At 38.5% G+C, this 24,406-nt stretch overlaps 9 protein-coding genes and 1 long non-coding RNA gene across 18 annotated transcripts; 7 read left to right on the top strand and 3 right to left on the bottom strand.

Moving 5' to 3' along the window:
• Nucleotides 1-11: 11 nt before the first annotated feature.
• On the top strand, nt 12-5,202 carry AT5G17010 (Major facilitator superfamily protein; the record flags this gene model as incomplete). 4 transcript variants are annotated; one of them, NM_180505.3, is made up of 15 exons in its annotated part: nt 12-264; nt 728-825; nt 1,138-1,216; nt 1,506-1,565; nt 1,707-1,773; nt 1,874-1,998; nt 2,572-2,673; nt 2,789-3,157; nt 3,231-3,278; nt 3,391-3,453; nt 3,568-3,648; nt 3,810-3,908; nt 4,187-4,324; nt 4,564-4,702; nt 4,794-5,202. In NM_180505.3, 14 exons carry the CDS (start codon nt 214-216, stop codon nt 4,693-4,695), a joined length of 1,512 nt encoding a protein of 503 aa, NP_850836.2. In that variant the 3' UTR covers nt 4,696-4,702; nt 4,794-5,202. The 4 variants fall into 4 exon arrangements, with proteins under 4 accessions (NP_850836.2, NP_001318578.1, NP_850835.2 ...); NM_180504.3 differs by having other exon boundaries at nt 100-264; nt 4,789-5,195; NM_001343477.1 differs by having other exon boundaries at nt 4,564-5,202.
• A 106-nt stretch (nt 5,203-5,308) lies between these two features.
• On the top strand, nt 5,309-7,838 carry AT5G17000 (Zinc-binding dehydrogenase family protein). Of its 2 annotated transcripts, NM_121706.4 has the most exons (5): nt 5,309-5,782; nt 6,141-6,321; nt 6,608-6,774; nt 6,867-6,949; nt 7,185-7,838. In NM_121706.4, the coding sequence occupies exons 1-5, from the start codon at nt 5,555-5,557 to the stop codon at nt 7,561-7,563; spliced, it is 1,038 nt and encodes a 345-aa protein (NP_197202.2). In that variant the 5' UTR covers nt 5,309-5,554; the 3' UTR covers nt 7,564-7,838. The 2 variants fall into 2 exon arrangements, with proteins under 2 accessions (NP_197202.2, NP_001331581.1); NM_001343476.1 differs by having other exon boundaries at nt 6,867-7,838.
• Nucleotides 7,839-8,079: 241 nt separating this feature from the next.
• AT5G16990 (Zinc-binding dehydrogenase family protein) lies at nt 8,080-11,022 on the top strand. The gene is made up of 5 exons (NM_121705.4): nt 8,080-8,918; nt 9,295-9,475; nt 9,730-9,896; nt 10,004-10,086; nt 10,337-11,022. Exons 1-5 carry the CDS (start codon nt 8,697-8,699, stop codon nt 10,713-10,715), a joined length of 1,032 nt encoding a protein of 343 aa, NP_197201.1. The 5' UTR covers nt 8,080-8,696; the 3' UTR covers nt 10,716-11,022.
• A 212-nt stretch (nt 11,023-11,234) lies between these two features.
• Nucleotides 11,235-13,700, top strand: AT5G16980 (Zinc-binding dehydrogenase family protein). Of its 3 annotated transcripts, none has more exons than NM_001203393.2 (5): nt 11,235-11,768; nt 12,077-12,253; nt 12,480-12,646; nt 12,742-12,824; nt 12,966-13,700. In NM_001203393.2, the coding sequence occupies exons 1-5, from the start codon at nt 11,657-11,659 to the stop codon at nt 13,342-13,344; spliced, it is 918 nt and encodes a 305-aa protein (NP_001190322.1). In that variant the 5' UTR covers nt 11,235-11,656; the 3' UTR covers nt 13,345-13,700. The 3 variants fall into 3 exon arrangements, with proteins under 3 accessions (NP_001190322.1, NP_001318577.1, NP_197200.2); NM_121704.3 differs by having other exon boundaries at nt 11,595-11,887; nt 12,966-13,648; NM_001343475.1 differs by having other exon boundaries at nt 11,235-12,253.
• A 759-nt stretch (nt 13,701-14,459) lies between these two features.
• On the top strand, nt 14,460-16,573 carry AER (alkenal reductase). Its single transcript, NM_121703.4, has 5 exons — nt 14,460-14,772; nt 14,951-15,131; nt 15,385-15,551; nt 15,655-15,737; nt 15,877-16,573. The coding sequence occupies exons 1-5, from the start codon at nt 14,545-14,547 to the stop codon at nt 16,253-16,255; spliced, it is 1,038 nt and encodes a 345-aa protein (NP_197199.1). The 5' UTR covers nt 14,460-14,544; the 3' UTR covers nt 16,256-16,573.
• A 62-nt stretch (nt 16,574-16,635) lies between these two features.
• Nucleotides 16,636-18,846, top strand: AT5G16960 (Zinc-binding dehydrogenase family protein). 2 transcript variants are annotated; one of them, NM_001343474.1, is made up of 6 exons: nt 16,636-16,892; nt 16,978-17,158; nt 17,247-17,413; nt 17,475-17,557; nt 17,631-18,041; nt 18,676-18,846. In NM_001343474.1, exons 1-5 carry the CDS (start codon nt 16,662-16,664, stop codon nt 18,007-18,009), a joined length of 1,041 nt encoding a protein of 346 aa, NP_001318576.1. In that variant the 5' UTR covers nt 16,636-16,661; the 3' UTR covers nt 18,010-18,041; nt 18,676-18,846. The 2 variants fall into 2 exon arrangements, with proteins under 2 accessions (NP_001318576.1, NP_197198.1); NM_121702.1 differs by lacking the exon at nt 18,676-18,846 and having other exon boundaries at nt 17,631-18,265.
• On the bottom strand, nt 18,639-18,950 carry AT5G02635. The gene has a single exon (NR_142614.1). It is a non-coding gene; the product is annotated as an other RNA (long non-coding RNA).
• A 404-nt stretch (nt 18,951-19,354) lies between these two features.
• On the bottom strand, nt 19,355-20,023 carry AT5G16950 (krueppel-like factor). The gene has a single exon (NM_121701.3). The coding sequence runs from the start codon at nt 19,904-19,906 to the stop codon at nt 19,607-19,609; it is 300 nt and encodes a 99-aa protein (NP_197197.1). The 5' UTR covers nt 19,907-20,023; the 3' UTR covers nt 19,355-19,606.
• Nucleotides 20,024-20,140: 117 nt separating this feature from the next.
• Nucleotides 20,141-20,996, top strand: AT5G16940 (carbon-sulfur lyase). Of its 2 annotated transcripts, none has more exons than NM_001161242.1 (2): nt 20,141-20,223; nt 20,330-20,780. In NM_001161242.1, exon 2 carries the CDS (start codon nt 20,342-20,344, stop codon nt 20,747-20,749), a length of 408 nt encoding a protein of 135 aa, NP_001154714.1. In that variant the 5' UTR covers nt 20,141-20,223; nt 20,330-20,341; the 3' UTR covers nt 20,750-20,780. The 2 variants fall into 2 exon arrangements, with proteins under 2 accessions (NP_001154714.1, NP_197196.1); NM_121700.5 differs by having other exon boundaries at nt 20,153-20,223; nt 20,323-20,996.
• On the bottom strand, nt 20,687-24,158 carry AT5G16930 (AAA-type ATPase family protein). The gene is made up of 8 exons (NM_121699.5): nt 23,642-24,158; nt 23,324-23,419; nt 23,014-23,124; nt 22,613-22,922; nt 22,335-22,425; nt 21,909-22,239; nt 21,589-21,737; nt 20,687-21,500 (listed from the first exon to the last, which is right to left on the bottom strand). The coding sequence occupies exons 1-8, from the start codon at nt 23,966-23,968 to the stop codon at nt 20,981-20,983; spliced, it is 1,935 nt and encodes a 644-aa protein (NP_197195.2). The 5' UTR covers nt 23,969-24,158; the 3' UTR covers nt 20,687-20,980.
• Nucleotides 24,159-24,406: the final 248 nt, after the last annotated feature.

Raw genomic sequence — 24,406 nt, 5'->3', positions numbered from 1 at the left:
CAATCCAACGGTTGGTATTGTCGATAGATTAACATTCCAAATTCTGACCGTCATCGTCACCAACCTCCACGTCTATGTGAAGATGATTCAATGTCGTTGAGTGGTAGTAGTTAAATCTTCAAAACCCCGGAGAATTATATATATGGGTTTCGTTCAGCAAACCTAACTAAACTCAGAACCAGAATTCATATTTCGGTCGCTCAAATCACAGCTATGGCGCTTGATCCTGAGCAGCAGCAACCAATCTCCTCTGTTTCCAGAGAGGTATACGTCTCCTTTCATTGTCTACTTCGTCGTTTTGTTTCCTGTTCGATTAAACGGTGTGAGAGAGTTTTCATTTGAAGTATACGTCTCCTTTCATCTGAAGCTTAATTCTCTAGTAAATTCGTACTTCTTGACTTGCCACATTAGGAATGTTCCTTTTGAGATCAACTTTGGCTTTTAGCTGACAAATTTCTGGAAAAATTCTGAAATTTGCTATGTTGGAATCTTAGAGATTGTATTTAAGAGTCATATATTCACTTTTTGGGGACTCGCTTCAATTCTGAGAAGAAATTTAGAGGCTTTTACGGATTTTTAGCCATCAGCCTCACAGTTATCTTTAAGCATGAAATTTTTAGACCCTAAATGCTGTGTACAATTGGTTTGTTGGTTTCATGATTTGTGTGTTCCTTACTGTTTTTTTTTTTTTGGGTGGCAACTTTCTGAAACTGTTTATGCGTTTTAGTTTGGTAAGTCATCTGGTGAGATCAGCCCAGAAAGGGAGCCTCTTATTAAAGAGAATCATGTCCCAGAAAACTACTCTGTCGTTGCCGCCATTCTCCCGTGAGATCTCTCATCTCTTCTCCAAGTTTGGTAGTTCTTAAAATGATTCAAATGAAACACTCTTGAACAATTCCGATGTGTTCTTTGTTTGGTTATATTGTGTATCATTTAGCATAATATGTATCCTGACTAGGAAACTAGAACGCTGTGTATGGTACCTTGCATAGCTTTCAAATAGAATTCCTTATGGAATTACATACCATCTGCAGGAATTTGGACCTATGTCCCTTTGCGCATGGTAGTTTTTTGGTTTGTAGCTAGTCCATTGATGATTGATATATGCATGTTAAGAAGTTTCTGTTTCATTATCAGGTTTTTATTTCCAGCTCTCGGAGGACTGCTTTATGGTTATGAAATTGGTGCAACTTCTTGTGCAACCATTTCACTTCAGGTAAAGTTAAAAGTTGTCTGAAACTATCTAGTCCTACAAAATTTGTTATCATTCAACTTATTTTTCAAGTGCCTAGTCACTGTTTTCAAAGCCTAAATATTATAAAGCTCTGGAAATTGGACTGAGATATCAGTACTGAAACATGATATTTCACACTTGCCAGACCATTTTTTCCCTTTGATTTCTCCTGTATATTGTTGTCACATGCATGTACGTTATTTATATTTGTCTACATTCTTTTAGGAGCCTATGACTTTGCTATCTTACTATGCTGTTCCCTTTTCTGCAGTCGCCTTCATTAAGTGGAATTTCATGGTACAACTTGTCCTCAGTGGATGTTGGTCTAGTTGTAAGTTTCCAAGTTATATGTGATACTTCTTCTTTATCCTGGTCATTGCTTATCATTTATTCACCTGCCGCTCTTGGATATGTGTTTGCCATTTGGAGTAAAGACAAATTTGCTTACAAAATAGTGTTAAATTTTCTCCAGACCAGTGGCTCACTTTACGGTGCATTATTTGGCTCAATTGTGGCTTTTACTATCGCTGACGTTATAGGTTAGTTTTACTTCTCACTATCTTCATTTTGTAGGCATGAGTATTTAGCAATGTTTGCTTGTGGAAAAAGATAAAGTTTTGGTTTTGTTGAATTTGGAAGGAAGAAGAAAGGAGCTGATTTTGGCTGCATTATTGTATCTCGTTGGAGCCCTTGTGACTGCACTAGCCCCAACCTATTCCGTTCTGATAATTGGACGGGTTATTTATGGGGTCTCAGTTGGACTGGTAAGACTGATCATGCTTCTTTATTGTTTGACATCTAAAGACTTTCTTATGCATGCCAATGGCTCAAACGTTATATATTATGCATTTGGCGGTGTACTAAGAATCGCACATCTGTTAGGAGGGGAGCAAATTAATGCTTTATAGGACTTTAGGGCACCCACACTCTTAATTTATAGTGGTGACTACTTTCCAAGGTCTTATAATATTTTAACTTGTTCCCCTCCTAAAGGATGTGGAGTTCTTATCATGTATATAATCAACCTAACTTAACCTTTCCAATGAATCTAACAGTTGATGCAAATATATTTCCATCTATTGCTGAGCATGGGTTGTTATCCAGTGCATCATCATAGAAACATAATTGATGTCTATTCTATGTACATGTATACAGAGTACACATATATTGTGACTGTATTCTTCGTCCTTCGTATTTTTTATGTTTTTCCAGCTTAAAAGCCAGTGACTAGAAATCTTGTTTACCTTTCGAAAATATTGTTTATCCATGTGCTTTTGCTGTGGATTACATATAGCAGTACTCTTGCTACGGGAACTGAATTGTTTCCCTACATTTAGGCAATGCATGCGGCTCCGATGTACATTGCAGAGACTGCTCCAAGTCCGATACGTGGACAGCTGGTATCATTAAAGGAATTCTTCATAGTCCTTGGGATGGTTGTAAGTTCCTGCAACCCTGAGATTTAGGACGTTGATTGCTTTATGTGAAGCAGTTGAGTTGAAATCTTTGTTCACCAAGTTAATCTCACATATCCCCATACAAAATTTTACACAGGGAGGTTATGGAATCGGTAGTCTTACAGTCAATGTTCATTCTGGTTGGCGATACATGTATGCAACAAGTGTCCCTTTGGCAGTTATTATGGGAATTGGGATGTGGTGGCTCCCAGCATCCCCTAGGTGGCTTTTGTTGCGCGTCATACAGGGGAAAGGGAATGTGGAGAACCAACGAGAGGCTGCAATCAAATCTCTCTGCTGCCTTAGAGGCCCTGCTTTTGTTGATTCAGCTGCTGAACAAGTAAATGAGATTTTGGCTGAACTAACTTTTGTGGGCGAGGATAAAGAAGTCACATTTGGTGAATTATTTCAAGGGAAGTGCTTGAAAGCTCTCATCATAGGAGGAGGTCTAGTCTTGTTTCAGCAGGTTGGTATAGTCAAATCTAATCATTGTGTTCTCTTGAAAGAATAATTACTAATGAATTCTTGTCTAATGGCAGATAACTGGACAACCAAGTGTGCTTTATTATGCACCATCAATACTGCAGGTTTTCTTCTTCTCTAAATAAACTTTCTGTATAGTATAATATTGGCTTTGTTGCACTTCGAAACTCACGACTGGATTTTTAACTTCTCCCCCCATCCCACATTTCCTGTTAGACCGCTGGCTTTTCAGCCGCAGGTGATGCAACAAGGGTCTCAATTCTACTTGGTCTATTGAAGGTTTTCACTGTTTCCCACCTGGCTAAAATTTAAGTTACTTTTCCAATGTAATAAAGAAATGCCGTTTTAGTTATTTTGCCTTCAAAGAAATAACACCCGCCTCTGTTGTTGCAGTTGATTATGACAGGAGTAGCTGTTGTAGTTATCGACAGACTTGGAAGGAGACCTTTACTTCTTGGTGGAGTTGGTGGCATGGTATGTCCTCTGTCTTTATCCCTTCCCTTTTCTCATCCATGTTCCGTTTATACACCTTAAGCAAAAGTACAGTAAATTTAGGTCAAGCTCACTAAATGTTCAGCTCAATGATAGAGAGAACCCAATACTCCTAATAACATTTTATTTTCAATGTCAAACAGGTTGTTTCATTATTCCTGCTGGGGTCATACTACCTCTTTTTCAGCGCCTCACCAGTTGTTGCTGTAGTTGCACTGCTGCTTTATGTGGGCTGTTACCAGGTAAACAAATAGTTGATTAGAATTTTGCTAATCAAACTTCACTACCACAATGTCAATGCTTGTCCTAAAAGTATCATAGACTTTTTGATATAACTCGTGGCATCTAAAGTTGGAGTTCTTATAACAAGTAGTTCCATTGGAGTTTATGTACAAAAGTGATTCATGGATTTCATTATTTTCGCCTTAAAACTTTTGATATGCTTCTAGTTCTTTTTTTCAACATGTTTGGCTTTCTACTTTTCAATAAGAGCTTGAACGTATTACCATCAATCTTGCAGCTATCTTTTGGTCCAATTGGTTGGCTGATGATTTCAGAGATATTTCCCCTTAAACTAAGAGGTCGAGGTCTCAGTCTAGCAGTGCTTGTGAATTTTGGTGCAAACGCACTTGTGACATTTGCGTTTTCACCCCTAAAGGTAACCTACCATTCCCTTGAGGACAAAAATTCTCGTTTGTTTAAGCTTGGTATGGCCATTACTGTAGAAATGGTAGCAACCCTTTTGCAAGACTTTTTTACTTTAGAAGAAATTGTCAATCATATGGTTAGTCGTGGTGAAATTCTAGTCGAATGATATCGACACCCACAGTTAGAGTAGTTTTTCTTCTGATATCTAACTGGAACTTTTCGTTTGGCTCAAATGGCTCTGTTTTGCAGGAACTGCTGGGAGCTGGGATACTGTTTTGTGGGTTTGGTGTGATATGTGTATTGTCTCTGGTATTCATATTCTTCATTGTGCCAGAGACAAAGGGTCTCACTCTTGAGGAAATTGAAGCCAAATGTCTCTAAAAAAGAGGTCTGTTCTTTGCTTAGAAACCACAAAGTCGTGTGCTTCCTCACATGATTTTGATTCATATTGTTAATCAGTGAGGAAAATAATAGTGCAGGTTCAGAAACAAATAAACATATGAATCTGCCGCACAAGACGGGAAATGAATCTTCAGAGACCACTAAGTTATTTGAAGCAATGTTACTTCAAAGGCTCGGTTGTTTCTAGCAAAATACATGTACGAGAATTCATAAATACAGAAATCTTTGTAATGATTATTAGCGCTCTGATGAAGTTAGAAAATAAAAAAAGAAAACATCATAGAAGAATTTAAATTTGTAGAATATGTCCTAACCAGTGATGTTTCGAAATCCGAAGGTTTCTCAAAGTTTGTATTTTTTTTAAACGATTCCACGATTCTGCAATGCTGCATTATGATATAGAACATTATGCTGAATAGAAGATATTTTTCGGGATTTGTAAGACTTGATGTGATATAGTATAATGGAACATTGTGGTCAAATACAGTCACTATCCTCATTTATTGGTCACCTAAATCACCGGGAGAATTTCAAAACAGTCCAAACGCAAAAGGTTGAGTTTGACTCTGTGTAAAATGTGACGAAAGGAGAAAAAAAAGAAATGAAAATTTGAAAGTGTCGACAGAAAAAAAAAACGCTTGAAAGAGAAAGTATCAGAAATGTGAACCATGTAATGAGTCATAAACATAAGCCGTGACGTCATACTAGAAACAGCTACGAGACGAGAGAGACCACCACTATAATAAAAGCAGCCGCGTCCTCGAGAATCCGAAGAATAAAAGAAGTAACGGAATATATTGAACTCATCAGAAGCTGAATCGGAGAAGAAGAATTAACGATGACGGCGACGAACAAGCAGGTGGTATTGAAAAACTACGTGAGTGGTTTCCCTAAGGAATCCGATTTCGATTTCAAAACCACCACCGTCGAATTTAAACTTCCGGGAGGGTCTAACTCAGTTCTGGTGAAGAATCTCTACTTGTCATGCGATCCTTACATGAGGATTCGCATGGGGAAACCTGATCCTTCCACTGCTGCTCTTGCTCAAGCTTACGCTCCCGGCAAGGTACTATATATTATTGACGAGATTCTTCTTTAGTTATCCGGTTATGCAAATCTCCAGCGAAATTCGAATCTGATGATAATGTTTACTTTGTTTTGATTTGGCTTGCATGCTTTGATCTTGAGCTCGTTTTCACTTGTGTCTTGAGATTGTTTATGTGATTTTTTCTATTTTTGGATATAGTGACAAGAACGATATCTTTATAATATACTTGACAAATCCACAAATAGAAAAGGAACTGGATGTTACATAAACGTTCTCATCAGTTAGATTGGTGTTCTTGAAGATTCTAGAGAAGAAAATGTGTCTATCTCTGTTTCTCGTGTTGACTGTTGTTTTTCCGTTGTGTGTTTTGGTGCAGCCAATCTTTGGGTATGGAGTGTCTAGAGTTATAGAATCTGGGCATCCAGATTACAAGAAAGGTGACTTACTCTGGGGGATAGTTGGATGGGAGGAGTATAGTGTTATTACTCCAATGACTCACATGCATTTCAAGATCCAACATACCGATATTCCATTATCTTACTACACTGGACTTCTCGGTATGTTAATTAATATATCTCGGCCTTTTTTCCTAGTTTTGTAACTGGAATCACTCTGTAAATTTAGGAAATCTGCTTCTTGATATACAAAGTTCTGGCTTGAGACAGTGATCATGTTGTTGAATGTCATAAACTTTATAGATGTCTAACAAAATTAGAAACGTTGTTTGAAACGTAGGAAGGGAATTAATTATAACTGCAATCTAGAAGACTAGAGTTTCAACTGTTTGGTTTGTTGATCTGTTTCATATATTCACTGTTTCATGGTTGTGTCCTGTCCTAATAGGTATGCCTGGTATGACTGCCTATGCTGGGTTTTATGAAGTTTGTTCTCCAAAGGAAGGAGAGACAGTTTATGTGTCAGCTGCATCTGGTGCTGTTGGTCAGCTTGTGGGACAATTTGCTAAGATGATGGGCTGTTATGTTGTTGGAAGCGCCGGAAGTACAGAGAAGGTGAGATGATGGACAATTTGTATCCTTTTATTTCTTGGTTTTCCTTCAGGAGAATGACTTGCCCAATTACTTCCTTTTTCGGGATTTGCTAGGTTGATCTTCTGAAGACCAAGTTTGGGTTTGATGATGCATTTAACTACAAGGAAGAACCAGACCTTAGTGCTGCCCTCAAAAGGTTCAGTGAACTACTTATTTCTAAGCGCTTGATGTCTTTAACTGTTAGGATCGGTTTACATAAGAAAGCGGCAATTCACAACTAAAGTAGAAACAAAAGAAATTGATCAAAGCATGAACACCATGATCCAGAGCCGGCCTTGACAACAGGCTGGTCAAACCAATGAGTAATCTAAGGTTTATCAACTGCTGTTTGACTAATCTAAGAGACATTCTCTCTCCTTTATCTTTTGCAGGTGTTTCCCTACAGGCATTGACATATACTTTGAAAACGTAGGAGGCAAAATGCTAGACGCAGTGCTATTAAACATGAACCCACACGGACGTATCGCTGTGTGTGGAATGATCTCACAGTACAATCTTGAAAACCAAGAAGGTGTACACAACCTATCCAACATAATCTACAAAAGAATCCGCATTCAAGGCTTTGCAGTGTTTGATTTCTACGAGAAATACTCAAAGTTCTTGGATTTTGTGCTTCCGCACATTAAAGAAGGGAAGATCACGTACGTGGAAGATGTAGCTGATGGGCTTGAGAAAGGTCCTGAAGCTCTTGTGGGACTCTTCCATGGTAAGAACGTTGGAAAACAAGTTGTTGTTATTGCTCGTGAGTGAATATATATATCTATGGGAGTAATGTTGTATGTATCCAAAAGATTTTGTATGGGTGTTCGAATCCAAGCCTGAGGTTTTGGTTTATAAATACTAGATTACTAGTAATTCAAGTAATTTTTTAATATGTATCAATTTGTTCGTTCGTTATGGTTTTGAATCATTTTCTGTGTGACTTGTTTATCAAATTCAAATGTATCAAGGTAGTAACAAACAATCTCAAACCCCTCTCACAAATTCAAAAATGTAATTAAGTTAGTGTTGCTATTTGTGCAACTCCTTTTCTTCTTTATTAGAGGACATCACGATTAACAATCACATGGCTCTGTTTTGCGAGAACTATTTGGAGCTGGGATACTGTTTTGTGGGTTTGGTGTGATATGTGTTTTGTCTCTGGTCTTAAGAATCTTCGATGTTCCAGAGACAAAGGGACCACACTTGACACTTGAGGAAATTGAAGCCAAATGTCTCTAAAACGATGAGGTGTGTTCTTTTGTAATTGATAACGTAAATCAGATAATAAAGAGGAAAATGGATTCGAAAGATATAGATTGATAATTTGATACGACGTTCATGAAACGCAACATCAACTTCTCATCTACAAGAGTCTCAAGAGAGAAGCTCCGGTAAACGATGAGGAATAGCTTGAGAATTACAGAGAATTCTCAAGTAGTAACAGAGAACAAAATGAAGAAGAAGATACAATCTCAGATTTTAGCATAATGAAGTGTCTTCAGCTTCTTATTGACCTCATTCTTCTGTTCTTAATATTGACCGTTGCTTTTAATCTTCAATTACCACCGTCCACGTGTCACTCATTTATCACCATCCTTTTCCTATATCAGTAATGTATAAACACCAACTCTTGTGAAAATGTGACAGAAGAGAGAATTGGAAAGAAAATGAAATGTGAAAGGAAATGAAAATATATCACAAAATGTGAAAGTGTCAACAATAAAAACGCTCGAAAGAGTTTAAAAATTGTGAACATATTGTGATGAATCATCATGAGCAGTGACTTCATACTTGATATTACGAGTGAGAGGCCACTATAAAAAGCAGGCGCGTCCTCGAAGAAGAAGAAGAAGAAGTAACAAATTGGTGGAAATCAGAAGTTGAATCGGAGAATAACAACGATGACGACGAACAAGCAGGTCATATTCAAAGACCACGTGAGTGGTTTCCCTAAGGAATCCGATTTCAATTTCACCACCACCACCGTCGAACTTAGGGTTCCGGAAGGTTCTAAATCGGTTCTTGTGAAGAATCTCTACCTGTCATGCGATCCTTATATGCGGTCTCGCATGGGGAAACCTGATCCCTCCTCTGCTCTTGCTCAAGCTTACGCTCCCGGCAAGGTATGAACGACGAGGATCTACTTTTAATCTCCGATTAGGAAGATCTCCGGTGAAATTCAAATCGGATGAAAATGTTTTGTTTTGTTTTGTTTTGTTTGGTTTGGTTTTATATGTTGAGATATAATAAATTATACTTTGTGACCAGAATGATGTCTTATTATATAACAAACGGATCAACTGTTCTAGTTTAATGTTGGATTATTTCTGTACTTAAATTAATCAGGATGCTTCTTATTTATATAAACTAGATGACAATGGTATAAAAACTTCAGATTGGGGTTCTTGAAGAAGACTCTGACAATAAATTTTGTCTCTTTGTGTTTTTTGCTTTCTCTCGTGTTGACTGTTGTTGTTGCATTGTGTGTTTTTGGTGCAGCCAATCTATGGGTATGGAGTGTCTAGAGTGATAGAATCTGGGCATCCAGATTACAAGAAAGGTGATTTACTCTGGGGAATAGTTGGATGGGAGGAGTATAGTGTTATTACACCAATGGCTCACATGCATTTCAAGATCCAACATACAGATGTTCCATTATCCTACTATACTGGACTTCTCGGTATGTTAATCTATGCCTTGCTCCTTGTTTTGTAAGTGGAAAATGTGGAATCACTTGGTAATTTTAGACAGAGATCATGAAGTTGAATGTCATAACCATGTATAATAGTTTTGAATGATGAAACCGGTGTGTGGGAAATGGAATTAGTTATGTCGAGTTTTAAACTTCAATGTAGAAGACTAGAGTTTCGAACGTTTGGTTTGTTGATATGTTCAATATATTCTCTCCTGATTGGTTTTCTCTGTTCTTGACAGGTATGCCTGGTATGACTGCCTATGCTGGGTTTTATGAAGTTTGTTCTCCAAAGAAAGGAGAGACAGTTTATGTGTCAGCTGCATCTGGTGCGGTTGGTCAGCTTGTGGGACAATTTGCTAAGATGATGGGCTGTTATGTTGTTGGAAGCGCTGGAAGTAAAGAAAAGGTGAGAATTTGACCATCATTTCCATATTTTGATTCCTTATGTTTCTTGGTTCTCCTTCAAGAGAAAGATTAATTAGCCCTTTTACTTCTTTTTGGGGGATCTGTTAGGTTGATCTCCTGAAGACCAAGTTTGGGTTTGATGATGCATTTAACTACAAGGAAGAATCTGACCTTAGTGCTGCCCTCAAAAGGTTCGGTTACGGGTTTTTTCAAAGTGTTTGGTGTCTACAACTGTTAGGATCGATTTGCAGAATAAAGCGGCAATTCACAACTAAATGGAAGCATGAATCTAAGTGGAAACCACTTAAGAACTGGAGAAAACCCCAATGAAACTCCGCAATTAGAACTCTTTTCGAAGAAAAAACGAGTTTATCTTCATTGATTGATATCTAATCAATTGTGCTCTTACTAATCTAAGAGAGATTCTCTTCTTTTTCCCAGGTGTTTTCCCAAGGGCATCGACATGTACTTTGAGAACGTAGGAGGCAAAATGCTAGATGCAGTGCTCTTAAACATGAACCCACACGGGCGTATCGCTGTCTGTGGAATGATCTCACAGTACAATCTTGAAAATCAAGAAGGTGTACACAACCTATCCAATATCATCTACAAACGAATACGCATTCAAGGCTTTGTAGTGGCTGATTTCTACGACAAATACCCAAAGTTCTTGGAGTTGGTGCTTCCGCGCATTAAAGAAGGGAAGATAACGTATGTGGAAGATGTAGCTGATGGGCTCGAGAAAGCTCCTGAAGCTCTTGTGGGGCTTTTCCATGGTAAGAACGTTGGGAAACAAGTTGTTGTTATTGCTCGTGAGTGAAGAATACTTATTTGGGAGTAATGTCTTATTGCGCGTGAGTGAAGAATACTTATTTGGGAGAAATGTTATATTTATCCAACAAGAGTTGGTATGTCTGTTGAACCCAACCGTGAGTTTTTGGTTTATGAATAATACTAGTAACTATAATATATAGTAATGTGAATCTGTTTGTTATTCGTTTTATGTGGCTTGTTCATAAAATGTATGAAAGTAATAATAACAAATAACGACAAACCTCTCTCACAAATGAAAAAAGAAAAAAGAGGCTAAATAGTAAATACAAACCCAGAGCCTAAATACAAACCCATGTTTTCTATAGCTCACGTTCCCATGTATGCTTTGTTTAAACATCAATGGATACAGTTACTGTTGCTATTTTGTGCAATTCCTTTTTTTCTTTATTCGAGGACAAGAAAATTACAATTACAATTACATGGCTCTGTTTTGCGGAAACTATTGCGAGCTGGATACTGTTTTGTGGGTTTGGTGTGATATGTCATATGTGTTCTGTCTCTCTGTACCCAAATTTGTTAATGAGGTGACCAGCAAACGAGGATATTGACCATAACGATTATGACTTTCAGGTCAGTAGTCTCGTCCGGTCGAGGATCATCAAAGCAAGTCTCGTCTAGACTCTAGTCCTCTTTAATAGCGAAGACCTTGAGGCAAACTTTCTTGGGAAGGACTCCTGATAACCAGTAGAGAGCTATTGAAGCTGGATTAACATTCAGAGAAATAAATGTGAAAGTCAAAAAAAAAAAACGTTCGAAAGAGAGAATCCAAATGTGAAAAATCAGAACACATAAGCAATGACGTCATACTTGATAAGTTGATATCATGAATTCGTGGCACACTGGAGAAGCCACTATAAAAGCGGCCGCGTCATCGATAAACCAAAGAAGAAGCAATAACAAAATTTGGTGAAGTCAGAAGAATCAACGATGACGACGGCGACGAACAAGCAAGTTATATTGAAAGACTACGTGAGTGGTTTCCCTACGGAATCCAATTTCGATTTCACTACCACCACCGTCGAACTTAGGGTTCCGGAAGGTACTAACTCTGTTCTGGTGAAGAACCTATACTTGTCATGCGATCCTTACATGAGAATTTGCATGGGGAAACCTAATCCTTCCACTGCTGCTCTTGCTCAAGCTTACACTCCCGGCCAAGTAATGATGATAATGTTTATTTTGTTTGGTTTGCATGTGAAGAAACTAGATGCTTCTTATTGATGTAGAAACTACATGACAATTTGGTGTTCTTGAAGACTCTGAGAAGAAATTGTGTCTCTTCGGGTTTTTCTTTTCGCTATCTCTATCGCGTTGAGTCTTCTTGTTTCCATTGTGTTTTTGGTGCAGCCAATAGAAGGGTACGGAGTGTCTACAGTGATAGAATCTGGGCATTCAGATTACAAAAAAGGAGACCTACTCTGGGGTATAGTTGCATGGGAGGAGTACAGTGTTATCACTTGACTCACGAGCATTTCAAGATCCAACATACTGATGTTCCATTGTCTTACTACACTGGACTTCTCGGTATGTTAATCTCAGCCTTTTTCATAGTTTTGTAAGGTGGAATCACTCTGTAAAATTTTGGAAATCTGCTTCTTGATGATACAATGTTTTGATGTCTAACAAATCTTAGAAACATATCAATGGAATTGGTTGTAACTTTAGTCTAGAAGACTAGAGTTTCAACTGTTTGGTTTGTTGATCTGTTTCATATATTCACTCTTTGATGGGTGTTCTCTGTTACTGAAAGGTATGCCTGGTATGACCGCATATGTTGGGTTTTATGAGATCTGTTCTCCAAAGAAAGGAGAGACAGTTTATGTGTCAGCTGCATCTGGTGCTGTTGGTCAGCTTGTGGGACAATTTGCTAAGATGATGGGCTGTTATGTTGTTGGAAGTGCTGGTAGCAAAGAAAAGGTGAGAATTTGATCATTATTTTCTATATTTTGATTCCTTATATTTCTTGGTTCTCCTTCAAGAGTATGATTAACCATTTTTGGGGTATCTGTTAGGTTGATCTCCTGAAGACCAAGTTTGGGTTTGATTATGCATTTAACTACAAGGAAGAACCTGACCTTAGTGCTGCGCTCAAAAGGTTCAGTAAACTACTTATTTCTAAGTGTTTTATGCCTATAAATGTTAGAATCCGTTTGCATAATAAAGCGGCAATACTTTTTGATTGATCTTCTCAATTGCGTTTTGACCAATCTAAGAGATATTCTCCGTTTTTTTCCAGGTGTTTCCCTAATGGCATTGACATATACTTTGAGAATGTAGGAGGCAAAATGCTAGATGCAGTGCTTATGAACATGAACATGCACGGGCGTATCGCTGTCTGTGGAATGATCTCACAGTACAATCTTGAGAACCAAGAAGGTGTACACAACCTATCCAACATAATCTACAAACGAATCCGCATTCAAGGCTTTGTAGTGTCTGATTTCTACGACGAATACTCAAAGTTCTTGGAGTTTCTGCATCCGCACATTAAAGAAGGGAAGATAACGTACGTGGAAGATGTAGCTGATGGGCTCGAGAAAGGTCCTGAAGCTCTCGTGGGACTCTTCCATGGTAAGAATGTTGGGAAACAAGTTGTTGTTATTGCTCGTGAATGATGAATACTTTAATTGGGAGTAAGGTTTTATTGCTCGTGAGGGAATAATACTTATTTGGGAGAAATGTTATATTTATCCAACAAGAGTTTGTATGGCTGTTGAACCCAACCGTGAGTTTTTGGTTTATGAATAATAGTAATTATAGTATATACAGTAAGATTAATTTGTTTGTTATTGGTTTTATCATTTTATGTGACTTGGTTCACAAAATGTATGTAAGTAGTAACAAACAAGCCAAAACCTCTCTCACAAATCCAAAAAAGAAGCCTAATACAAACCCATGTTTCTAGCTCTTGTTCCCAAGTATGCGTGTTTAAGCATCAATGAATACAATTTGTGCAACTCCTTTTCTTCTTTATTATAGGACATGGCTCTGTTTTGTGCTCTGTTTTAACAGTTAGTGTTGCGAACACTAATTCGGAAGATGGGGATACTGTTTTGTGGGTTTGGTGTGATATGTTATAAAGTTATTTTCACCGTTACCACCTATTTCAATTTTTCTTTCATCAATTGGCAAAGTGGACTGGACCAATCACATTTTAGCCATTTGGAAATTAGTAAACCTACCCAAATTTGTCAATTAGGTGACCAACAAACGAGGATATTGACCACAACGTGTTTAAATTTTGGTAACTCAAAGTAGAGCTATTGAAGCTGGATTAACCACAATGTTACGTTTAATACCAAATAGCTCGACGAAACTCGAAGACGTACTCCGCGTCTGGTTCCATACAAGAAGAACTTAAGCACCAGATTGCTCTGTTTTAGCCTTCGAACTCTGTTTTCTATCTTATTTCCAAAAAGACTCCGCAAAAAGTTGCATTTACCTTAACAATGTATTGAGGGTGTCAAAAACCTCTAGTTTTTCCAATTACTATCATTAGTGAGAAATTTAATACGAGTTTAGAATTAGTTCTCTAGTGTAAAAAGACGAAAAGCAAAATGTGAAAGGAGAGATACGTAAGAGGAAAAAAAAAGGTATGCAAAAGGAATGTGAAAGTCAAAGAGAGAAAAAAACGCTCGAAAGAGAAAGAATCCAAAATGTGAAAAATCAGAACACATAAGCAGTGACGTCATACTTGATAAGTTGATATCATGAATTCGTGGCACACTGGAGATGACTCTATAAAAGCAGCGGCGTCATCGAGAGAAACCGAAGAAGAAGCAGTAACAAATTTGGTGAAGTCACGAGAATCAACGATGACGGCGACGAACAAGCAAGTCATATTGAAAGACTACGTGAGTGGTTTCCCTACGGAATCCGATTTCGATTTCACTACCACCACCGTCGAACTTAGGGTTCCGGAAGGTACTAACTCTGTTCTAGTGAAGAATCTCTACTTGTCATGCGATCCTTACATGAGAATTCGCATGGGGAAACCTGATCCTTCCACTGCTGCTCTTGCTCAAGCTTACACTCCCGGCCAGGTAATGATGATAATGTTTATTTTGTTTGGTTTGCATGTGAAGAAACTAGATGCTTCTTATTGATGACAATTTGGTGTTCTTGAAGACACTGAGAAGAAATTGTGTCTCTCTTGGTTCTGTTTTTTTGCTATGTCTATCGTGTTGACTGTTGTTGTTGCCGTTGTGTGTTTTGGTGTAGCCAATCCAAGGGTATGGAGTGTCTAGAATAATAGAATCTGGACATCCAGATTACAAGAAAGGAGATTTACTCTGGGGTATAGTTGCATGGGAGGAGTACAGTGTTATCACTCCAATGACTCACGCGCATTTCAAGATCCAACATACTGATGTTCCATTATCTTATTACACTGGACTTTTAGGTATGTTAATCTCAACCTTTTTCATAGTTTTGTAAGGTGGAATCACTTTGTAAAATTTTGGAAATCTGCTTCTTGATGATACAATGTTTTGACTTGAGACAGTGAGGTCATAACCTTTATTATGGATTTCTAAAAAATCTTAGAAACATATGAATGGAATTGGTTATAACTTCAGTCTAGGGTTTCAACTGTTTTGTTTGTTGATCTATTTCATATATTCACTCTTTGATGGGTTTTTGTCTTGTCCTAATAGGTATGCCTGGTATGACTGCCTATGCTGGGTTTTATGAAGTTTGTTCTCCAAAGGAAGGAGAGACAGTTTATGTGTCAGCTGCATCTGGTGCTGTTGGTCAGCTTGTGGGACAACTTGCTAAGATGATGGGCTGTTATGTTGTTGGAAGCGCTGGAAGTAAAGAGAAGGTGAGGAATTGATAATCATTTCCATATTTTGTTTCCTTATGTTTCTTTGTTCTCCTTCAAAAGAATGATTAATTAGCCGTTTTACTTTTGGGGGATCCGTTAGGTTGATCTTCTGAAGACCAAGTTTGGGTTTGATGATGCATTTAACTACAAGGAAGAATCTGACCTTACTGCTGCCCTAAAAAGGTTCGGTGAACTACTTATTTCTAAGCGTTTTATGCCTATAAATGTTAGAATCGGTTTGCATAATAAAGTGGCAATACTTTTCGATTGATCTTGTCAATTGCGTTTTGACTAATCTAAGAGATATTCTCCTTTTTTCCAGGTGTTTCCCTAATGGCATTGACATATACTTTGAGAATGTAGGAGGCAAAATGCTAGATGCAGTGCTTGTGAACATGAACATGCACGGGCGTATCGCTGTCTGTGGAATGATCTCACAGTACAATCTTGAGAACCAGGAAGGTGTACACAACCTATCCAACATAATCTACAAAAGAATCCGCATTCAAGGCTTTGTAGTGTCTGATTTCTACGACAAATACTCAAAGTTCTTGGAGTTTGTGCTTCCCCACATTAGAGAAGGGAAGATAACGTACGTGGAAGATGTAGCTGATGGGCTTGAGAAAGCTCCCGAAGCTCTTGTGGGACTCTTCCATGGTAAGAATGTTGGGAAACAAGTTGTTGTTGTTGCTCGTGAGTGAAACTATGTTTGATACTTGTACTTTATCCAATTAGAGTTTGTGTGGGTGGTTTTTGTTTTATGGATAAAGATAATGTTTGTTATGGTTTCGAATCAAATAGATACAAAATTCGGTTTAGGTTCTTCTTTGCGTTTGGATTTTCTCTTTAAAAAAACATCAACTTAAAGTATGCAACATTGTTTAATCCCCCCACATTGTTTGCATCACACATAAAAGCGCAAGAAATTATGCTTAACACAACTAAGTTTGGCTTCATTAGTTTTGCATTGTTAGAATAGTAGTTTAGCAAATAAAAAGATTATCTCCTCAACTTGTGGCTTTAATAACCGCACTAACCGTAGAAGAGCTTGTATAAGTAGAGACAAATAAAGACGTTGAGGAACCAAAAACAAACATTTTCTAAAAAATGGCGACAACGATCAACAAGCAAGTCGTGTTACTTGATTACGTAACCGGTTTCGCCAAGGAATCCGACCTTGTAATCACCTCCACCACCATCGATCTTAGGGTGCTAAAGGGATCTATGACGGCGTTGGTGAAGAATCTCTACTTGTCTTGTGATCCTTACATGCGAAATCGTATGAGGAAACCTGATCCTCTGAGCCCTGCTACTGCTCAGTCCTTCACTCCCGGCAAGGTAAAAACATCTACTTATTGTTCATCGCTTAAACGCATCTATAAAAAAATTGTGAGAGACTTATGCTGTGTTGTGTTGTGTGTAGCCTATCTCAGGGTTTGGAGTGTCTAAAGTGATAGATTCTGGACACTCAGATTACGAAGAAGGTGACTTAATTTGGGGAGCAGTAGGATGGGAAGAGTACAGTGTTATTACACCAATTCCTAATCTTCACTTCAAGATCCATCATACCAATTTTCCTTTATCTTACTACACAGGACTTCTTGGTATTGTTAATCCCCCTTCCTCTAGGCCTTATGATCCGTTGTTGTTAACAACATTGTAATTATTTTCACTCTCCTCTGTTCTTGAAAGGTATGCCTGGTATGACCGCGTATGTTGGGTTTTACGAGATATGTACTCCAAAGAAAGGAGATACTGTGTTTGTGTCGGCTGCATCTGGCGCGGTTGGTCAGCTTGTAGGACAATTTGCTAAGTTGATGGGTTGTTATGTTGTTGGAAGCGCTGGGAGTAAAGAAAAGGTAGGTTTTACTTGAAACTCTAGCTTTCGTAATTGGATCTTGATTTGTTGAGCTTCTTTAGGTTGATCTCCTCAAGAACAAGTTTGGATTCGATGATGCCTTCAACTACAAGGAAGAACACAATCTTATTGGTGCCCTAAAAAGGTACAAGCAAAGATTTCTTCTATCCACAAATCAAGACTAACTAATATGAAAAGATTAATTCTCTCATTTTTAGGTGTTTCCCTGAAGGCATTGACATATACTTTGAGAACGTAGGAGGCAAGATGCTGGATGCAGTGATCTTAAACATGAGACCACACGGCCGTATCGCGGCATGTGGGATGATCTCACAGTACAATCTGAAGAATCCGGAAGGTATATACGGCCTCTCGCTCATTACATACAAACGAATCCGTATTGAAGGGTTCAACTGTTTCGATTACTTCCACAAATACTCGGAGTTCTTGGAGTTTGTGGTTCCGTATATAAAAGAAGGGAAGATAAAGTATGTGGAAGATGTTGCTGATGGACTCGAGAGTGCTCCTGCTGCTCTCGTTGGACTCTTTCACGGTAAAAACGTCGGGAAACAACTTGTCGTGGTTTCGCCATCATAAGTGATAAAATGAGATCAGTACGTACTTGTTCGGTAAGTGATGTTTCGGAAGTTGGATATGTCTCCGTACAAGATATGAAATTGTTGAAAAGTATATGTATTTGGTGAAGTTTGCAGAGGACGTTAGTGTTGAGTCCTTTAATTTGGTTCATAATGTTTTAGTTTCTTCAGCAACAATACAAGAGATCAGGGTTCGGTTTTGTCAATAATGTAATAATTTGTCTAAATTATGAAATAAATAAATTTATTATTAGCCTATTCCGGGTTTTTCGATCTTTGGTATGCTTTTGGTTTGATTTGGTTCAACCGTCCAATTAAGATTTTTCTCTTTTTAAACCGTGTTATAAGAAGTACTTGACCGGAAACAAAAAAAAAATCCTAAGAGAAATTGTCATTACACAAGTCGCGGTTAAGCACCCTAAAAAGAAGACACATATCTTACGACTAATGACTACAACGAATTTAGACTCTGGACTAATGCATATCCTTATATTGCTTGTTTTTTATACAATTATGTTTGTTGAAAGCCTGTTAATTGAATGTGATTCTACTTAGATATCACTTAATAAAATGTAGTCTAGTTGGTGTTTTAGATGAGAAATTGTAGGGTAATTATAACAAATCTATGCAGTATCAGCTCACTGCTCGTCCTACATCATCTTTGCAGGCTTCAGGATCAAGATCTGTCTCCAAAGAATATCTTGCAACTAAGAAAGGCACTGGCGCAGTATTTCGAATCAAATTCATTCAGGCTAGGAAGGAATGGGTCGGAGTTAGCTGAGCCGGTTTCTTTCGTGATACCATCTAAAAGCTCGAGAAACCAGCACGAGAGTTATCAATTAGCGATGTGGAAACTAAGGGATCATGTCTGTCTCTCTCCCTCTTCATCCTCCTCTTTCTATCTTTCAGACTTGTGAATTATCCACACATGTGCACATTCATCCACATGAACACGCTCAAGAACTAGTGTTCGGGTTTATCACAGGTTTTGTCTTCTAAATCTACGTCCTTTTCAAGACCAGTCTCCGAACGCGAATGGCTGAAAAACTCAGCAAAGATATGGGAGATGGTGAAGAATTCTCCGATCATTGCGGAGTAAGGTAGGACGCTTCAAAGTTCCGGTATGTTTCGGAGGTAGAAGACCTTAACTTATAGTCAGTGTCTTCATATTGTAGACTTGCTCATTTGTTGGTCAAACCAGACTTGCCTTTACTGAATTCGTTGAACTTGAGATTTCAAGTTCTTAAAGAATAGTGTCATGAATATTTTTAATTACAGCAAAATCTCTCTGTTGCTTACATTCTCCCTCTGAATACAGCAAATTGCGTTTAAGTTTTCTCTTCGAAAGATGAAGAAATCATTCAGACTTGAGGTGGTAAAATCAAAAAATCATAAGGCATTATGTAACCTTAATTTACCGAATTGTAACATGAAGCATTTCGTCGAACATCTTCAATGCATTATGGTAACAGAATTATATCAATCGATTTCTGATATTCCACAAATTCTGAATTCTGGAACAAACAAAATAATCCAATCTACGGATTTGTGTTAAGGGAGACACTCTCTCTAGATGTTCCTTACATACTTATCTATCATCACTTGTCGAATTCCCAAATGACTCCTCCATCTTCTTTGACTTTTTTGTTGATCCAAGCTTCAATAACCATACCAGCACCGATCCCACCAAGGATGAAACTTCCATAGTAGGCAAGAGCCCTTGGCCATGGCTTTCGCGGGAGGAAGTAAGCTTCGTACTTGTCTTCAAGTCCCCTCGGTATTTGTTTCCTCGCTCTCGTCACCGTTTTCACACCACTTGTTGTTGGCTTCTTCGTCTTCTCATTCTCAGTTCCCCACTCTTCTCCTTTCCATGGATCCTTTGCTCCCTCACTTGCCATTTTGAATCGCCCAACGAATTGCCGTAAGAAATCTCAATTTCAGTTTCAACTGGATCAAAGTGGTGATCTTAGTCTTTGATGATGGTCAATTAGGGCAGTGTCACTACCTCTTCAGAAATTTTATCAAAAAATGAAGAATTGACATATATTGGGCCCAATAAAAGATCCTTTAAGCCCACTAAAGCTGATCTTAGCCCGATAAGTTTAGTTTGTGGAAGGAAAAAGTCTCGCTCACATATTCGTAGACGCATCTCGTCTGAACAAAATCTGAGAATCTTCATCGATCGCGAAATAAACACACTGGTCAACAAAATCTGGTTCGAATCTATTTTATCTTCTCGTTTCTTTAAATCAACTATTGCTGATCATATTTCTTTTTTTCTGGCTAAATTCTTAAACTGATGGAGTGATTGTAGATTTCAGCAATAATTAGGAATGGAATCAGAGTTAATATTTCATGAAGGTGGATGTCATTGTGGGAAAATCAAATGGAGAGTTAAAGCAGCAAGAAGTGTGATTGCTTGGAGCTGCAACTGCTCAGATTGTTCAATGAGAGGCAATGTTCACTTTATTGTTCCTTCAAGCAACTTTGAGCTTCTTGATGACTCAAAGGACTTCATTACTACTTACACTTTTGGGACTCACACGGCCAAACATACCTTCTGCAAGGTTTGTGGGATCACATCGTTTTATATCCCGAGGTCTAACCCTGATGGAGTCGCTGTCACAGTTAAGTGTGTCAAGTCGGGGACACTGGCTCACATCGAGGTCAAAAGCTATGATGGTCAGAACTGGGAAATGTCGCACAAAAAGACTGGTATTGCCTCGTTTTCCAAGGAGTGATATGACAAGATCAACTCAAGATGGTAATGGCTAAGAAAGGAAAAAAAAGAAGAAGATTCTGAAGCAGTCATAGATATCTCACCTTTAGAATCACAGGGAGAAACAATTTGGAAATAAGAAAGCTTTTCCTGCCTAAACCCATTTGAGAATAATGCTCAGGGTTTTGAGTCTTTAAGTCTTGTTCAAATCTACACCTGCAGATACCTGTGTTGATGATAAGTTTTTATGATATCATTTCTTCTTGTTACCTGCATCGGTTCCAGCTAGTTTTTTTCTCTGTTGATGCTCTGCGACTTTGTAATCAATGACCTCTCTGAAAAGGTTTGCGTCCAATAAGCAGTTTGCGCTTCCATACACAGCAGCTTGAACGCTTGCCATCAATTTCGCGATTTCTCTACCCGAAAACCCTTTTGTTTTGGCGGCAGCTTCTTTCAGGAGATCCTCAGTAACGCCTTTTATCTCAATTGTCTGCTGCTCTTTTTTGAAAAGGCTTTGGAGCAAACCCGGCTTTTTTAGATTCGTCTTAGATATGTACTTCTCTAGGTAGAGGTTTAGAAGCTTGAAGCGCTCTTCTTCTCCAGGCAAGGGGAATTCAAGAGTCTCATCGATACGGTCAGCCACTGCTGAGTCTAGATCACCAGGTCTGTTTGTGGCAAGCGCTAGGACTATGTCTTTGGACTGGTCACCCGTACGGAAGAGGAGGGCATTTAGTGCACTCCTTTGGGCTTCGCTCATGTATGTTTTGTTCCGCCTGTCAAATTTGCAATCAAATCAACACATTAATAACTCAAACGCCGGAGTTAAGTTTAATTATCATCAGCATCTGATTTGCGACTTACTCGCACAGAAATGCATCGGCTTCATCGATGAAGAGCAACAAGCCTCTCTTAGATTTTTTGGACCAGTCAAACAGTTGGTGTATCTTTGTTACAGCCTGAGCTCCAAGTGGAGCAACATCTCCACCCGTCATCAATGCATAATCTAGACCCTGAATGGTAACAGATCAAAGTACGTAAGTGATTATTGAAGTAACAAGCCTGAGACTCTACAATTTTAATGCCCATGTATAACCTAGAACTAAGATCTTGATCTGAAAAATGCATTACTCTTCATACATGATATAATAACTGTAAGCATCAGAAATGTAGGGAATACATACAGATCTTCGAGCCAGCTCTCGGGCAGCCATTGTCTTCCCTGTTCCTGGTGGACCGTAGAAAAGTATATTTCGGAAAGGTGCTTGGTGGGCTTTTGTGTTGGCAGTTGCATTAGCTAGCTGTTCGATTCTCTTTTCAAGAGCAGGGCGCAAGATAACATCACCAAACCCTTTTCCAGTTTTGGAAGTAGACTCCTTACCACCACCCCGCAATGTGGACAAGACACGAGAAGCAGAACCAGACCAAGGGTACTTTCCTCTCGATGATTCTCTAATTAGAGAAGGTTGTCCTAATATTCTATCTACGTAGCTCCAGATAACCTTGGCACCTTCTCTGCAACAAGCAATCTATAAGATGACTGAGTTCCTCAACCTTTAACGACAAGAACTCATGAGTGGCACTTTTTCTCAACCATTTTTAGTCTTTACCTCGTTGTGTAGATCCCAGCTGCAAGAGCGGTTAGACCTCCAACAGCAACAATTAGCTTATTTTGATCTGTTAGAATGGTACGCAACCCCCCTAGGAAAACGGGTAAAGAGTCAATCATTTATTTAAAAGTGTAGTCATAGAAGTATTTAAGAGAGTCACATGCCTATTATAAATACTTCTAGACTCTAATTACTACCAGGGTAAACTGCCACAGGAAAGCTTCTACAATGAATGAAAAAAAACGATAGAGAGATACTGTTTATCACTAATGTCTGACCTCCAATATGATCGAAGGTAGTATTGATGGCAGAAACCCATTTCTCTCTTTCTGCATTTGCACGATCAACAAGCATTCTCCTGTTGACATCCTCAGAAAGCTTTGATTCACGAGCTCTCCCTTCAGCTTCTGCCATAGCTTTGACCCTGATTGTCTCACGTTCAATCTCAGCTTTCTCCCTCTCTGTCTGTCGTCTCTGGGCTTGAATCTCTTCCTCAGTAGCTCGTCGAGCTACTTCCCGCCTAATTGCTGATTCTTCTTGCATTTTCACAAGTTCTTGGTTTCTTGTCCTCTGGGCTTCATTCTCAGCCTGTAACAAGATACACAGCATAAGTTGTTGGAGAGAATAAAATTTCCCAATGTTAAATAAATAAATAAAAAGTATATGTAGAATCGCATGCCTGCATCCTTTTTCTTGCTAACTCATCTTCATAGCGGGCCATCTGTGATTTTGTTTGTGCTTGGTGCTGAGCAAGTTTCTTCTGTTCCTCATATATCACCCTTTGCCTCTCCTGCGAAATGGAAAATGTCAGGAACATAACTTTACAAAACAAGAATCTTCAAAGTAAAATAATGAATGATGCAACAAAAATGTAACAGCAACGGATATAGTTACAATGTCGCTGCAAAGTTGATTCTGGTAGGTTCTACGAAAGAACACCTATACGATATAAGTAACTAAAACACAAAGATAGATAGCTTTAAACTCACAGCTTCAGCTTGGGATTGCATAGCTTTAAACTCCTGCGCCTTAGCGGTAAACTCAGCCTGCCTCGTCTCTTCTCGAGTCTTAATACTTTCAAATACCTATCAGAAACCAAATCATCAATCGTGAGGCCAAGCATGACTGATAAACACAGGAAAAAAAAATTGACATCCATCCCAGAATACTACTAGAGAAAACTTAATAGCTCGAACTTATCTTCCATTGGCTACACCATACACAACTCTTATCTACTTGAGAATCTCTAGTCGGAAGTATCTATGTATAGCTTCTATAAATAACAGAATTGGGTTAGTTCTTAAGACCTTTTTGGCATGAGCTGAGTTGTTGATCCCTTTCAAGGCCTTTGCTCCTCGCTCCAACGCTTCCGGATCAAACCCAGCTGAAGTTGTTCTCGGATTATTGTTCCGAATCCGAGGAGGAGCATCAGATTCTTCGCCAGCAACAGACGGTTCTTTCCCAGATTCCGACGCCGGCGGAGTAGAACCTTGCTGCTGAGGAATCGAAGCAGACGGAGAAGTGGAGAAGCCAGAGAAAGTGAAAGGTCCATCTGCAGCAGCGAATTTCGACGGCGCGAGAGAAGCGGAGGCAGCTAGGGCTGAGATCACACCAATCGCAATTTTCTGAGCCATTTGTCTCCTCGAAAGGGAATGAGAAATGAAGAGAGAATAGACTAGGGTTCTTACCGATTTTAAGGGGATTTTAAAAATTGGTGTAAAGAGGATTTAAGAGGACGAAATTGGCTTGATGAACAAGAAATTCGAATCCATAGAAATGGAGGCAGAGAAAGTTGCCAAAGGTTTTAGTAGGGTTTCTCTGCGAAAGGAAAGGAAAACAAAAGACTTTAGATCTTGGGTCGGTTTTACCCAATTGTCTGGATACTTGACCCGAATACCCGACTCATTTGATAGACGTTTTAAATAATTTTGTTTCTTGTTTTTAACAAAAGTTATAATTTCATTTTAGAAAAATAAGTTATCATTTTATAAAGTTCAAATTTTTTTAGTGTATAATTTGTGTGATTTATTTTTAAATATAATATTGTTTTATTAATATATACCATAATAGAT

Source organism: Arabidopsis thaliana, chromosome 5 (assembly GCF_000001735.4).
Source record: "Arabidopsis thaliana chromosome 5, partial sequence".
In the NCBI taxonomy this organism is placed as follows: Eukaryota; Viridiplantae; Streptophyta; class Magnoliopsida; order Brassicales; family Brassicaceae; genus Arabidopsis; species Arabidopsis thaliana.
This window is presented reverse-complemented; position numbering and strand designations above follow the sequence as displayed.

Coding starts and splice junctions, on each gene's coding strand:
- AT5G16960 (NM_001343474.1), top strand. CDS start 16,662: ATGGCGACAACGATCAACAAGCAAGTCGTGTTACTTGATTACGTAACC. Junction 16,893..16,977: donor AGTCCTTCACTCCCGGCAAG/GTAAAAACATCT, acceptor TGTTGTGTGTAG/CCTATCTCAGGGTTTGGAGT. Junction 17,558..17,630: donor CTTATTGGTGCCCTAAAAAG/GTACAAGCAAAG, acceptor TCTCATTTTTAG/GTGTTTCCCTGAAGGCATTG.
- AT5G16950 (NM_121701.3), bottom strand. CDS start 19,906: ATGGCAAGTGAGGGAGCAAAGGATCCATGGAAAGGAGAAGAGTGGGGA.
- AT5G16930 (NM_121699.5), bottom strand. CDS start 23,968: ATGGCTCAGAAAATTGCGATTGGTGTGATCTCAGCCCTAGCTGCCTCC. Junction 22,923..23,013: donor TAGCAAGAAAAAGGATGCAG/GCATGCGATTCT, acceptor ATCTTGTTACAG/GCTGAGAATGAAGCCCAGAG. Junction 22,426..22,612: donor TACCTTCGATCATATTGGAG/GTCAGACATTAG, acceptor CCGTTTTCCTAG/GGGGGTTGCGTACCATTCTA.
- AT5G17000 (NM_121706.4), top strand. CDS start 5,555: ATGACGGCGACGAACAAGCAGGTGGTATTGAAAAACTACGTGAGTGGT. Junction 5,783..6,140: donor AAGCTTACGCTCCCGGCAAG/GTACTATATATT, acceptor GTTTTGGTGCAG/CCAATCTTTGGGTATGGAGT. Junction 6,775..6,866: donor GCGCCGGAAGTACAGAGAAG/GTGAGATGATGG, acceptor GGGATTTGCTAG/GTTGATCTTCTGAAGACCAA.
- AT5G16980 (NM_001203393.2), top strand. CDS start 11,657: ATGACGACGGCGACGAACAAGCAAGTTATATTGAAAGACTACGTGAGT. Junction 11,769..12,076: donor CGAACTTAGGGTTCCGGAAG/GTACTAACTCTG, acceptor TTTTTGGTGCAG/CCAATAGAAGGGTACGGAGT. Junction 12,254..12,479: donor TTACTACACTGGACTTCTCG/GTATGTTAATCT, acceptor TGTTACTGAAAG/GTATGCCTGGTATGACCGCA.
- AER (NM_121703.4), top strand. CDS start 14,545: ATGACGGCGACGAACAAGCAAGTCATATTGAAAGACTACGTGAGTGGT. Junction 14,773..14,950: donor AAGCTTACACTCCCGGCCAG/GTAATGATGATA, acceptor GTTTTGGTGTAG/CCAATCCAAGGGTATGGAGT. Junction 15,738..15,876: donor CTTACTGCTGCCCTAAAAAG/GTTCGGTGAACT, acceptor CCTTTTTTCCAG/GTGTTTCCCTAATGGCATTG.
- AT5G16990 (NM_121705.4), top strand. CDS start 8,697: ATGACGACGAACAAGCAGGTCATATTCAAAGACCACGTGAGTGGTTTC. Junction 8,919..9,294: donor AAGCTTACGCTCCCGGCAAG/GTATGAACGACG, acceptor TTTTTGGTGCAG/CCAATCTATGGGTATGGAGT. Junction 9,476..9,729: donor CTACTATACTGGACTTCTCG/GTATGTTAATCT, acceptor TGTTCTTGACAG/GTATGCCTGGTATGACTGCC.
- AT5G16940 (NM_121700.5), top strand. CDS start 20,342: ATGGAATCAGAGTTAATATTTCATGAAGGTGGATGTCATTGTGGGAAA.